General features: G+C 52.6%; 3 protein-coding genes across 3 annotated transcripts; 1 reads left to right on the top strand and 2 right to left on the bottom strand.

Moving 5' to 3' along the window:
- Positions 1-1,431: 1,431 nt before the first annotated feature.
- On the bottom strand, positions 1,432-2,103 carry HRG_08853 (chromo (CHRromatin organization MOdifier) domain-containing protein; the record flags this gene model as incomplete). Its single annotated transcript, XM_044867324.1, has 1 exon — positions 1,432-2,103. The coding sequence occupies one exon, from the start codon at positions 2,101-2,103 to the stop codon at positions 1,432-1,434; it is 672 nt and encodes a 223-aa protein (XP_044717345.1).
- Positions 2,104-4,075: 1,972 nt separating this feature from the next.
- HRG_08852 (integrase core domain-containing protein) lies at positions 4,076-7,101 on the bottom strand (the record flags this gene model as incomplete). Its single annotated transcript, XM_044867323.1, has 5 exons — positions 4,076-4,277; positions 4,603-5,630; positions 5,709-6,529; positions 6,603-6,917; positions 6,972-7,101. 5 exons carry the CDS (start codon positions 7,099-7,101, stop codon positions 4,076-4,078), a joined length of 2,496 nt encoding a protein of 831 aa, XP_044717344.1.
- A 4,407-nt stretch (positions 7,102-11,508) lies between these two features.
- Positions 11,509-11,802, top strand: HRG_08851 (uncharacterized protein; the record flags this gene model as incomplete). The annotated part of the gene is made up of 1 exon (XM_044867322.1): positions 11,509-11,802. The coding sequence occupies one exon, from the start codon at positions 11,509-11,511 to the stop codon at positions 11,800-11,802; it is 294 nt and encodes a 97-aa protein (XP_044717343.1).
- Between the last annotated feature and the right edge of the window lie 2,120 nt (positions 11,803-13,922).

Below are 13,922 nucleotides of genomic sequence, written 5' to 3'. Positions count from 1 at the left end.
GAAGCCGAGCTTCATTCAGCTGGTCAAAGAGGCGGCGCAGAAGACAGCCGTGGAGGGAGCGCGAGTCATGAGAGACCAGCTGTATCCGGTCCGGGTCGACAACGCCAACCGGACAGCAATCCTCAACACGGAGGGCAATGTCCTGCCCGGAGCGATCGAAGCCTTGAGTGCCGAAAACAGAGTGACCATTGGCAAGATTTCCTGGCTGAGCAAACGAGAGTCTGCTAAAGCCTACGGATCCATGGTAGTATACGTCACCAAGAAAGGCGATGCAGAAAGGCTTCTGGACGGTTACTACTTTGACCTAGCGGGAGAGTCGGCCACCACCTATAAGTTCGAGCCAAGAACGGGACCGATCCAATGCTTCAATTGCCAGGAGATCGGTCACAAAGCATATTCATGCAAGAAGCAGCGGACATGCGGCAAGTGCGCAAACGCTGGGCATCACCACCGAGAGTGCACAGCGATAGAGCCAAAATGCGTCCCGTGCGGCGGACCGCATGAGTCGTTTAGCTGGAAGTGCAGGATGAGGAACCCGAGCAGCGATGCTTGAGTCCCTCCGCATCCTACAGCTGAATGCACACAAGAGTGATGTGGTGCAGCAGAGTCTGATGAACGACGAAGACCTGAAGGATTTTGCCGCACTGGCTATATCTGAGCCACATGCGCGCAATATCGACGGAAAGGTGGTGACGAGTCCTATGGGACATCGTAACTGGACAAAGATGATTCCGACGTGTGTTCGTGACGCCTCATGGCCGATCCGCAGCATGCTCTGGATCCGAAGTGACCTTGAGGCAGAGCAAGTATCCGTGCCGTCGGCTGACCTTACAGTAGCGATAGTTCCAGGCTTTCTAACCATACGCCATACGTCATATGGACCTGTATGGTTTATGGTGTATGTGTCTGTTGGTGGAACGTTATGCCAATACACATCGGAATAAGAAGGAGGTCACACACGAAGGTTCAAGATGCATGTTCTATGTCTAAAGGGGCAGTCTGAAGGGGCTATTTATACAGGAGGTCTTAGGGACTTCTGGGGACCTCCTGAGTAATGGGCTCTACCCACGCATACGTGGCTGTGCCCACGCATAAAGGGGTTGCCTTCCTTACTCAGGAAGTCCTCATGCGTTCCTGCTACATGGGCCAGGAATCCCTTCTCCGGGTCCCTCCCTAACAGGGCTACCCTGGTCCACCGACAGTATTCTACGAAAAAATACTCTTCCCTCCGCTCGAACACATATATATCACGTGTAACGGGCTGAGCCTGTGAGGGTCTCGGTGTAAGGCGCACACACAACTAAACAGAGAGTGAGGAACGGGGGTCAATCATTCAATTCATTGATCTCTGACGAGCTCCATCAGGTGCTATGCAACCCTACTTTTATAACCACGAGAGGCCTCCCAGCCCCGTGCTTTTCCCTGGAAAAGTCACTCCAGCCAGTGGTTGGAATCAACCAGCCATCTACCGTGGTCAAGCACTTTAGGCGCGTGACAGGTTGCCCCTTCCTCCTGAAGAGTTCGTCCCGAACTCTTAAGTTTCAAGACAGACTGGTCGTAGTCCGCCAGAAACGCTTTATCCACAAAGTCGCTTCTGGACACCCAAGAGTTCTCTTCATCTCCATGTCTTTTCCATTTCACAAGATACCTCCGACGACTTTTCGGCCCTTGATGATCGAGAATCTTTTCAACGTCATAGGTAGACTCGGGTATAAACGGATGATCCTCAGGCTCAATAGGCTCTTGATTTCGAGTCCGATAGAGCTCCAAGCTGCTGACAGGCAAGACATTGTGAATCTTGACTGTTGAAGGCAGGCGTAGGCGGTAGGCTAGTTTATGACCCCCAACGACTTGGTCAATCTGGTATGGCCCGACGTACTTGTCAGTCAGCTTTTTGGTCGGACGTCTCAACGGAAGGTTCTTGGTGGAAATAAGGACCCAATCACCCTCCTCGAAGGACATTTGCTGTCGAGTCTTGTTATAGTGTCGCGCTTGTCGCTCCTGGGCTCGTGATAAGGAGGGCCGTACGTTCGTGAAGTTCTCTGAGGCCTCGGACTCGGTCCATGGCGCGAATGCTGAAGGTTTCGAGTTGTCCCTTGACATGACCCTTAGACCGTGGCTGATAGCCCATCAAAACCTCGGCTGGAGCTCCTTTCACCGTGTCATGGTATGAGGTGTTATACGTAAACTCCGCCAATGGCAACTTGTCCATCCAATCTGACTGCTCTTTGTTGCAGAAAGTCCGTAAGTACTGTTCGATCGTCTGGTTGACCTGCTCGGTTTGACCATCAGTCTGAGGATGAAAAGACGTGCTGAGGCGTCGCTTGCAATGAAGCAATGGCAAAACGTGGCCCAGAAGTGCCCGTAAATAGGCTCCTCGATCGCTGACAATGCCATCAGGCATTCCATAATGCTTGAAGATTTCCTCAGGAACACATCTGCCAAGCCATCACTGGATATGCGCGACGACACCGGAATGTATCGTGCGTAGCGGGTCAGGCGGTCGACCACGACCAGGATACTGGAGTAAATCTTCTTCTCACATCGGACCGGCGGGAGGTCCGTGATGAAGTCCATCGAAATCTCTTGCCACGGACGGCTTGGCGCTGGCAGTGGCGCTAGCAGCCCGTACGGCTTATGATGCCTCGGCTTTGCGAGCTGACATTCGCGGCAGGTAGAGACATAACGACGCACGTCTCGACGTAATCCGGGCCAGTAGTACTGCACCTGGATCCGCTTGCAAGTCTTGGTTCCGCCTTGATGGCCGGCAACCTCATCGTCGTGAAACAACACTAGGATCTCGTTTCTCAAACCCAGAGGCACGAAGATCTTCTTGCGGTAACACAACAGCCCTCGTCATTGGTGCTCCAGACTTCTGACGATAGCCCACCGGCGGTAACGCTACCAGGGACAGTGACAAGCTGCTTCTGTTGGGCAACAAAGGCGTCCCCTTGCTGTGCCGCCAGCAGGGCCTCTTGCAGTGACTCTTGTAACGTTGATGCCGTTACAGCGGTGCCCTCCTCCTGAGACGTCGTCCTCGACGTCCTCAAGACTCGTGCAACACGCCTGAGACGGTCGAGCTTAGCTCTTCCATCAGCGACAGGGACAGCCAGGGGCGACCTGGTCTGATCGCGTAATTCGACAGCCTGTCTAGAGTGCATACGGTCCCTACCCGCAGACTCACAGGAAACAGCCGATCAATCTTTTCGAGGGCGACGGGGACAGCCGGTCGCGAACCGGACTGCTCGCCAAATCCGACAGCCTGTCTTGAACACACACGGTCCCCTTCCGCGGGTTCACAGGGAAACAGCCGGTCAACATGTGCATGGGCGACAGGGACAGCCGGTCGCGAACCGGACTGATCGCCAATACCAGCAGCCTGTCTTGAACACGCACGGTCCCCTTCCGCAGGTTCACAGGGAAACAGCTGGGCAAACTTTTCAAGGAATGACGGAACGCACGGATCTCGCAGCCCGGCTGTTCTCATCACCTTCTCATGGTCCGGCCGTCTTGATAATCCATCCGCAGGATTCTTCAAGCCCGGTCGGTAGACGATTTCAAAGTCAAAGCTGCACAACTGGTCTAGTGCATTCATCTGTCGATTGGTCAGCTTAGCTTTGGACATGAAGTACTTATGGTTCAGGTGGTCCGTCAAAACGGTGATCTTCTGCTCCGTATACGCAAGGTAGTGGCGCCAATGGCGGAAAGCTTCTGTGATAGCTAGCAGTTCGCAGTCCGGGATTGCGTATCTTGTCTCTGCGTCCTGAAGCTTCCGCGAAAGGAACGCTACGGGGTGCCATCGATCGGCGTGCAGTTGAGAGATTATTGCTCCGATAGCGAACTGGGACGCATCTGTTTCGATTCGTATTGTCTTGGAAGGATCGAAGTGTCTGAGAACAGGCCCACATGTGAAGGCCGTCTTGAGATCCTCAAAAGCCCTCATTGCTTTTGGATCCAGCTTGAAAGGCTTCGATGCCCCTTGCGGAGACGATCCGTGAGCGGAGACACGATCTTGCTGTAGTTCTTGATAAAGCGGCGGTAGAACCCAGTAAACCCTAAGAAAACCTGTATGTCTTTACAGAACGGGTGCTGGCCATTCTGTGATAGCATGGACCCGTTCCTCTTCCATGTGGATTCCTTCCTCATCGACCACGAACCCCAGGAAGGAGACTTTCTTCACCGAGAATTCGCATTTGCTCAGATTGGCGTAAAGTCCGGCTTTTCGTAACCTTTGCAGGACGTCCTTGACATGGCCTTCATGCTGTTCCGGGTCTTCACTGAAGATAAGGATGTCGTCCAGATAGATGTAACGGTCTCAACTGAGTGTGTTGACAACTAGCTGAGCGACTGCGACGAGTATCCTAAAGCTAAGGAGAAAAGAAGAAGAAAAGAAAAGAAAGGAAAGCTCTCGAAGATGGCACGAGCTTATAAGCGGAGCTCCGGTGGGTCTTGTCGAGAGCGGAGCCGAGACCTCACGGGCTCAGCCCGTTACAATAACCCCTCCTTCCTCCCCGTTTCGATCGTTTCGATTGGGGTGGTTTCGATCCAACTTTCCCATGAACTTCTTCATACCTAGCCAGTGCTATTGTGTCTGCGACGTACTTGACTGGCTCCCACGTCGGACCTATCCATCCGACCCATTTCACCAACACTTTCCACTCTCTCCCGACTTTCTTCCTGTCCAGAATCTCTTCCACTTCCCACAGCTCGCCATCGTCCGTCAAAATGGCCGGTGGGCGGTAGTCATCCGACGTCTGTGACGGTAGCGGATCGTCCGCTGCTAAGCGTAAGAGCGACACGTGGAACACGTTGTGTATTCCCGGAGGCGTGTCCAGCCTGCACGCGTGTGACCCAATGGTCTCCAGGACGGTGTACTTGGCCGACAGCCAATCGAGCTTCTTGGATGGCCGATTGGATCGGATGTTGCGAAGTCGCAGCCATACCTTGTCTCCAGGCTTGAACTGGTCTGACGGCTGTCTTCGCGAATTGGCGTTCTTCTCTTGCTGCTCTTGCGCTGACGCAATTGCCGCCTGGGCCCATTCCGTTGCCTCTCGAAATCGTTGCACAATGCTTTCAGCCCTGGCCACTGGGGACCTTCCGTCCGTCCGTAACTTCTCCTTGACTTGTATCGGGTCAACATGATACCCATGCGTGATAAAGAACGGGCTCAGGCCTGTCGACGTCGAGTTGTGATTGTTGATGGCCATCATGGCCGCTGGCAACAGCTCTTCCCAGTTATCCTGAGCATAAGCAGCAAAGATCCTCAGATATCTCTCGACTTCCTGATTCGCCCTTTCTGTTGCACCGTCAGTCTCGGGATGCCACGCCGTAGACAATCTTTGCTTCACGCGTAGCAGCTCGCAGAGCCTCTGCCATAGTCTACTGGTGAATTGCGTGCCACGGTCAGTGACGATCGCGCGCGGCACGCCATGGTGTTGCACCACGTTCCGTAGCAATGCTCTGGCCGTCGTCTCGGCCGTGATGTCCTTCAATGACTCAAGAACGACACTTTTGGACAGTCTGTCCGTCACGACCATAAGGTTGGTCGAACCGTTCGACTTGGTTGGTGGCAGGTCTGTCACAAAGTCAATTGACAGCTCCGACCAGATCCTGTCTGGAATAGGTAGCGGCTTCAATAAACCGCGACGCTTCTCTCGCCAAATGTTGCTTCGGCCACACACATCACAATTTCTCACAAATTGACGCACGTCTGAATCGAGGCCTGGCCAATAAAACTTGCGGCTCAACAAGGACTTCAGCATGTCCCGTCCGGGGTGTCCTGCAAGCGTTGAGTCATGCGTCTCCTGCATAAGCCGCGTGCGCAGGGTTCGTGGTTCGGCACCCAAATTCGCTCGCCAGCAGAGCCGCTGTCCATCGTCAATCGAGCATTCCGAGAGCATCACGGGCACTCCCCAATGCGACGGCAGACGCCTCTCGCCTTGCTGTACGGCCTTTCGGATGAGCCAATAACGATTGTGCTTGACACCTTCGTCCCATAACTTCTGCAGTTCCGGGTCCGAGAAAGGGTTTTCGATTGAGTCGTCTTGGTCAGTTGTTGCGTCATCGGGTTGATCCGTGTCGCCCTTGGTGACATAACCGCTCTTGACTTTTGTCACCAGGCCACCCTTGTTACGTTGCAGCAGCTGAACACGTCGTCCTTGCAACCGATCATCTTCGGCGCTGTGCGGCATGTCCTGTTCTCGTCGCGACAGCGTGTCCGGTACGACGGCTTCTTTGCCCGGTCGATGCTTGATGGTGAAGCTGTACCGCGATAGCGTCTCAGCCCATCGCGCCTGACGTTCACTCAGTTGCTGCTTCTTGGTGAAGTAACGGAGGTTGAGATGATCCGTCAAAACGGTAAAGGACTTCACACTCCTCAATTCGGCGTCCCAATGCTCAAGGCAGCGAATGATCGCCAGCAGCTCTTTATCGTGGATTGGGTAGTTGCACTCCGCCGGTGCGTTTTTCTTTGAGAAGAAGGCCACAGGCCGCATGATGCCGTCATCGCCCTTTTGCGAGAGCGCCCCTCCTGTGACATAACCGGATGAATCCGTCTCCACAATCGTCTCTATCCGGATCCCATTGCGCAAGGACCGGCGCACTGGTCAGAAGAGCCTTCAACTCCTCGAAGGCCTTGTCGCACTCCTTCGACCACGCAAACACCGCATCCTTCTTTGTTAACGCCGTTAGAGGCGCGGCGATGTTGGAGAATCTGGGAATGAATTGCCGGTAATAGTTGGCAAACCCCAGAAAACTTCTGACGCCTTTGACAGAACGGGGTCGCTGCCACTGCTGAATTGCCTGCACCTTCTCCGGGTCCACGCGGATACCTTTCCCGGCTTCGACGATGAAGCCCAGGTACTTGACACTCTTTGCCTCAAAGTCACACTTGTCGATATCAATCTGCAGGCCTGCATCTCGCAGTCGAGCAAGGACCTGCCTGACTTTGTTGCGATGATCTGCGAGCGAACCGCTCGAGTAGATCAAGATGTCGTCAATGTAAGCGGAACAGAACTCGTCGAGGAAATCTCGCAACGTGTGGTTTATGTAACGCTGAAACGTTGCGGAGCACCCGTCAACCCGAACGGCGTGACAAGCCATTCCTGACAGCGACCGCAAAGTTTCCTCGATCAACGGCAAGGGATATCGGTCTTTCTTGGTGATCGCATTCAATCCTCGATAGTCCACGCAAAAGCGCAGACCACCACCGGGCTTCCTCACGAACAAAACTGGTGCTGACGCTGGAGAACTACTTGCTCGAATGAAACCCTTGTCGAGTAGCTCAGTGAGAGTCTTTCGCAGAACAATGAGCTCTTCTCGTGACATGCCGTACAATGGTCCCCACGGCGGTTCTTTCTCCTTGTCATCAGGACCTCTCTAACTGAATCTTGTGATCACACCCCGGACGACGCGGTGGAGTTGGTCCGCTTGGTCGCGGTCGAAGACGGATAGGTACTCGTGGTAGTGACGGGGCAGCTTCTCTCGGGTCTGACTTCTTCCTCGGAGTCAATGCCTTCTCAATGTCTTTCAGGCTTGCGGCGAAGATCCGCACTCCATCGTCTCGATGCTTGAACTTTCTTGCTCGGCGAACCATTCCGGCGAACACGAACGCCGCCTGTCCTCGTATGTTGCACCGTTCCTCCTCCTTCGGGTCTCGGCCTTTCACCCAATGGTCGTGCGTCCCGATATGCAAGAGGTTCTGCGATAATCGCAAGGTGACATCCTCCTGGTTCAACCACTTCTTGCCCAGAATCACAGGGTCGGTCTGGTCTCGCACAACGTAGAAAAAGCTCTTTCTTCTGGTACCCGTCGATATCGAAGTCGAAGTAGGTCACGGCACAGATGGCCTCGGGTGAGAATGTGTTGACCTGCTCCAACGTTCGAGGTTTAATCGGAATACGCGGCAGGTGAAGCTTGCGGGCAAGGCGCTCACTGATGGTCCCATAACACAGGCAACCACAGTCAACGAAGGCCGTGATGAAATACTCGATTGATACCGAAATTTACGTAGAGGCCTTCACAGTCCATCTCGTCCTTCTGAGTTGCCCATTCCGCCTCAGCCTTTGCGCGCTCCTGACGGCGATTTTCGTCAGGAGCTACTCGTTTTCCGAATGGTCATCGGAGGTATCCCCGCTAGAACTCTCCGCGGGCTCTGGTGCTTTGCTCTCGAGCTTCTTGTCTTCTCTTCGACACGGACCTTGACTCTCTGCTGCCGCCGCTCCTTCCCGGGACACTTGGCCGCAAGATGGCCAAGCTTCCGCACTCGTAACATTTGCGCTCCTCCAACGGAACAAATTGCTTTTCCTCCGGGGCCCTCCTGCCGTTTATCAACCGATTTGCTTTCACGGGTTCCCAATCCATCTGATCATCGGACGGGGGGGACGACGTGGTTGGCGATCCGGGTGACGGGGGCTTTTGTCGGGACTCGAGCGGTTCGGATAAACGACCATACTCCTTTCTTGACCTCTGCTCGCGGCCTTGTTGTCGTTGGTGGAAATTGAGGCTATCTAGGCGCGAGCCAATCGTCAAGAGTAGCTCGGCGTAGCTGTTGAAATCCTTCGGGAGACTGACGGCACTGACGAGACTCGACTTGAGCCTATTATTAATTGCTCCTTCCAAGTAATTGATTTGCACCACGTCGGCCCACTCGCCACCGCCACTATCGGCAAGCTCTTTCTCGAACTTTGGGAAGAAACTGGCGAAACTCTCATCAGGCTTCTGCTTCAACGATCGAAGTCGATCCAGTGCTCGTGCCTTTGCGTTCGGGTCCCCGTACCGACGGTTCAAGTAGTCGAGAAACAGATCTGGGGAGCGAGCACCATCGATACCGCCCTGTTCGTAATAAGCAGCGGCCATGTTCTGGGCTGTTCCCGCCAACCGGGAGTACACATAGGCGAAGAGTGCTTCTTTATTGTCGAATGCCTGTCGGTCCACAGCCAATTTCGCTTTCATCTCTAAGAACCAGGGACGGAAGTTTTTCCTGGTTCCATCGAATTTCGGCGGATCAGGCAAGGTTGGTTTTACCCTCTTTGATGGGATTCTTTCGGATGTCTCGATCGATTGAGGCGTGTTGTCGGACATCGGTTCGATAGGAGCGACTGGTTCATTTGCCGGAGTCGGAGTTGAGACGGCTGTTTGGAGGATTCGGATCTGCGATCGCATCTCTTCGCGTTCGGCCTCTTGGCTTGCACACACACTTTCTAGTTTGTCCATCACTGCAGCCAGGGCTTGCATCATCGATTGAGGCTCAAAAGAACCTTGCTGGGAATCGATTGCCTCCATGACTGAAGATTTTCCTCGTCTCTCAGGACTGAGGGCGACTTGATCACACAGCAAGTCTGATACGGAAGGGATATCTCGACAACGGTCGAACGCTATCAACGCCTCGAAGGCTCCTTCCTACACGGCTGGACGTTCTGCACAGGGCTTCTAGTCCAGCTGCTGCCGTCCACACTGGGAGCCAAGCAGCAATCACGTACTTCTCGCTCAACCGCACGCCGTACGGAGAGCAGATTGACGCTCCACGTCCTTTGCTCGGGAGATGAGAGCTACGCGACGCGAGCCAAGCTGGCTTTGGCGCCGTACACACACGCACTTTCGTCGCGGGCGTTCCACACAGGATTGCCCAAGCTACTGCCACTCCGCGTACCCACAAAGGGAACTGAACAGCGCTGCCAATTGATTGTGATCAAAGGCTTTAACGATGAAAGGGAGCTTTAGGATAATGTAACGGTCTCAACTGAGTGTGTTGACAACTAGCTGAGCGACTGCGACGAGTATCCTAAAGCTAAGGAGAAAAGAAGAAGAAAAGAAAAGAAAGGAAAGCTCTCGAAGATGGCACGAGCTTATAAGCGGAGCTCCGGTGGGTCTTGTCGAGAGCGGAGCCGAGACCCTCACGGGCTCAGCCCGTTACAATAGACAACACAGATGATGTCAACCAGGCCTTCTAGTGCATCGTTGATATATTGCTGGAACGAGGCGGGAGCATTGACCAGCCCAAATGGCATCACCTGGTATTCGTAATGGCCATAGTGGCACCTAAATGCTGTTTTCCACTCGTCCCCTTCGCGAATCCGGAGTCGGTGATATGCGTCCTTTTAGGGCTGATATTTGAAGATTTTGAAGTCGAATCGGCCTCGGGACCCTTGAATTGAATGAAGCCGAATCGGGTAAGGTCTTCAAATTCGACGAATCAAAAATCAGGAGTCTTCATTCAATTCATTCATAAAAATTGTGAATGAATGGCGATATGGTCGAAACGTAAGGCGAAAAAATTATCACCGCTTCGCGGCCAAGGGACATACAGGAGGAAAGGGTCAATACCCGAAGCCACCCACCAAGGGCCTCTTCCTGTTCTTCCTCGGCAGGCTCACATACACATCAATAAACAAGCTGCTTTGACCCCATCATTAGGGTTTGCCCGCGCGGACACGGTAACTTCGAGTTCGGCCGCGCTTGTGATGACGCTCTGCGTATTTAAAAGTCTGTTGTGCGTGTTTCAGTTGGATTCCACCGTCCACACTCCACTGGCAAAATCCTAGTCCCGCGCCGCCCGCGTCTGGCGGGGCGTCGCTGGGAAATCGAGGCGAAGGACGGCAGTTAGGGCGTCCATATATTGTGGTATAACGACCCTAACAGTGCCTGATACGCCACCGTTTCAGCAATCTTGCCACCCTATACGGAGTATTAAAAAACACCATGAAGCTCATGAACAGTGCCATTTTATAATGCACATGATTTAAATGTAGTGCCGCTCGAATGTTCTGGATTTTCTCGTTCGGATGATATAACCCTCGATAGTTACATGTCGTTAACATTTGCTCAAGAAATGCCACATCATCTTGAAGGCAATCAATGGATAGTGTAGGAATGTATCTATCTAGTGGTGTGACCAACCATGGTTGGCACGTGACCCGTACGGTCACGTGTGCGGCTGAGGGCAGCGTGCCCCCTTTCTCCACGCTGGCCTCTGCCTCCTTAGATAGAGAATCAAGACGAATACAACATCACAGGTTAACCCTAGTACCGTCTCATTGCAGCAGCTGCCGCAGGTGCCTACCCACACTGATCAGTGACGGCCCACGCCCGTCACAGACAGCTAAGTAGAAGAGACAAATTCCTCAACCTTCGAAGGTGCTATAGTCCGCGTCACTTTACTGTGGCCCTGAGTAGCGCTCAGAAGAAGGTTATTTGTGCTAAGAACAAGGAATCTCCCGCTGGTTTGCCCAGCCGCGCGAGAGTCCTTCCAACTGTTGATTACGATCGCCCGCTAGTTTGCCTAGCCGTGAGCACCGGAATCGACAGGCGACCACATCGCAAACAACTAGTAAGAACGTTCGACCCTTGACGTTAAGTAGCAAGATCCCCGTCAGTTCAGTCTGGCCGCGAACGACCTACTTAGTACGCGACGCTCGACCTCCTATTAGCGACAACTCGTATACGAAGAGACCAATACGAACCCCACATCGTCTCATTCATTTGATCACGATAGCCCCGACCGCCCGAGCTATGTCCCCAGAAGCCCAGCTCGAAGAAATATGCGACCAGATGCAGGCACTAGACATCCAAGCATCCGCATTCCGACAAATTAATATCGACCTTTGGGACAACGATATCACACACGACGAAAAGGACAAGATCGCAGTAACGACATATGTGGCAAAGTTCATATTCATCGTTCAATCTGGCAGTGATCAAGGATACGACCTCCTTGGTTACTTCCAACAGCATTTTGAAGAATGGACCGAAGACACATGGGACCGCGCCCGAATGAATACAAGAGAGCCCTCAGGAAACTACTAAGGAAAAGAGGTATCTACACAGGTTCACAAAGGGGAAATTCGCAACACAATTTCTCATATTACAAACTATCGAGAACCCACAAACCTGGCCAGAGCAGGAGTTTACGGAGATGGTGTTTGATGAGAGGACTGCTGCCTTCAGGAGGCAGACAGCATTACTAGGATCAAATGCTTCCACTAATCCCCATCCGTCTCAACCTCCTTCACCATCAGTTACGCCCTTAGCAGCACCTCATCAAGGTCTTAACGAACCACAACCTATTAAGACCCTAACGAGCCCTCCTAACGCACCTACTCCTGCTCCGACTATCCAAGATAAACCTGCTCCGACCTCTCTTACTATTCATCCGACTTCCTACCGCTTCCAGAACCCCGATCTCGTCCAACCCGTCACCAACCCCATCCCCGAACACTTATCCGGCCCTGCAACCTTTGGAGAATACATGAAACTCCCCCCGGATAACATCCCGAACGCTATCGTCGATAGCGACATCCAGCAGAAGTTTATGAAGACCTGGAACAAAGATCGGAACTACACAGGAGAGCCGTACGATCTCCTTGATGATAAGCTCCGCCTCTTCTTAAGCAACTGCTCTCATATCCAAGTGAAACCGTCACAATTTCACGCACTCTTTCCCGGATCCTTGATGGAAGAGCCCAAAGATTCTATCTTGATAAGATCACATGGGCTACGACGTTCCGACAAGCGTATGATATCTTCAAACAACACTTTGACACGGAAGTCAACCATGTCCACTACCATACTGACTGGACAACAATAACCTTTAACTCCATCCGTGCCCAAGATGCTTCGAAGACCCCCCACGAAGTGCTTCAAACCCTCTTTGATAAGCTTCAGCTCTGCCAACGAGCCCTTGGCAGGAGTACGGAGGAGACCTTCTACTGCGTACAACGCTTATGAAAGCATGCCGTGGAGTACCCGAACTCCAATACGCTCTTTTCAAACCCGCCGATAACGTCGAGCACCTTCTTGCAGATCTTCGTGCATCCGTTGAAACCCATCTTGCCCTCATAACAACTTCTCAATTTCCCTTGACTTTGCTGGATCATTCGATCATAACGATCCACACCATCAGTACTACCTCGACCGTCGATACAATAACAACCGCTCGAGGTAGATACGGATATTCAGGTCAACGACCCAGCCGCGGATACAGACAAAGCTACAACCGTGGAAACTACCGGCCTCAAAGCCGTAGTAACTACAATCATAGCTACAGTAACCGAAACTGGACGAAGAAGTGTTTTGTTTGTGGACAAGAAGGCTGTTGGTCAACTAAACACTCTACGGATGAACGGCAAAGGCCAAGGACCAACATATCACTCAATGTCACTTCATAGGTGTACAACTCACGGACATCGGAGGCTATATTCTAGACTACGAAGGTCATGAGATGAGCAGCTTTGATGACACTGAAGATACATGGGAAGAACATGACAATAGCACCAACGATCACCCGGAACAATGGCAAGCAAGCCAAATGCTCTGTCAACAGGCATTCAATCATTTGATCACAGGAGAAGACGTCTATCAGACGGATCAAACCGTTGTTCCAGCCTCGCAATTTATTATTGAAGATCGCTATTCAAGGGATAGATTCCAAGGTATCATGATCGACACAGGTGCAGCAACATTTTCCACAGCAGGATACTCTCAGTACATCGCCCTACAACGAGAAGACCCTTCTGTAGCTCTCGACAGCTCCACATCCGGCCAGGCCTCCATCAAATTCGGCAACAGCGACGCCATCCACCCTCGGCACAGTCGCCCTTAACACACCCTCGGAAGGATCACGTTCCACGTCCTTCAAACCCCAACTCCCTTTTGCTCTGCCTTGCTGATATGGACCGGCTTGGTATCTATTTCAACAACATCACAGATACCATCAATTGTACTAATCATTGTACTAATCGCCCTACAAGCATTCCAGTCGTACGCAAATGGGGACATCCCTGGTTCTTCCTTACGAAAGATGAAGAGTCCATCTCGTTTCTTACGGAAACAGAGATTCGTACACTTCACCGACGCTTTGGACACCCAGCAGTCCCTAGGCTCCATCACCTCTTGAAGCAAGCCGGGCACAGTGACGTCTCGATAGA

The sequence above is a fragment of the Hirsutella rhossiliensis genome (assembly GCF_020360975.1).
Source record: "Hirsutella rhossiliensis strain HR02 chromosome Unknown scaffold00011, whole genome shotgun sequence".
NCBI lineage: Eukaryota > Fungi > Ascomycota > Sordariomycetes > Hypocreales > Ophiocordycipitaceae > Hirsutella > Hirsutella rhossiliensis.
Note: the sequence above shows the minus strand (reverse complement) of the source record. Positions and strands in the feature narration are given on the sequence as shown.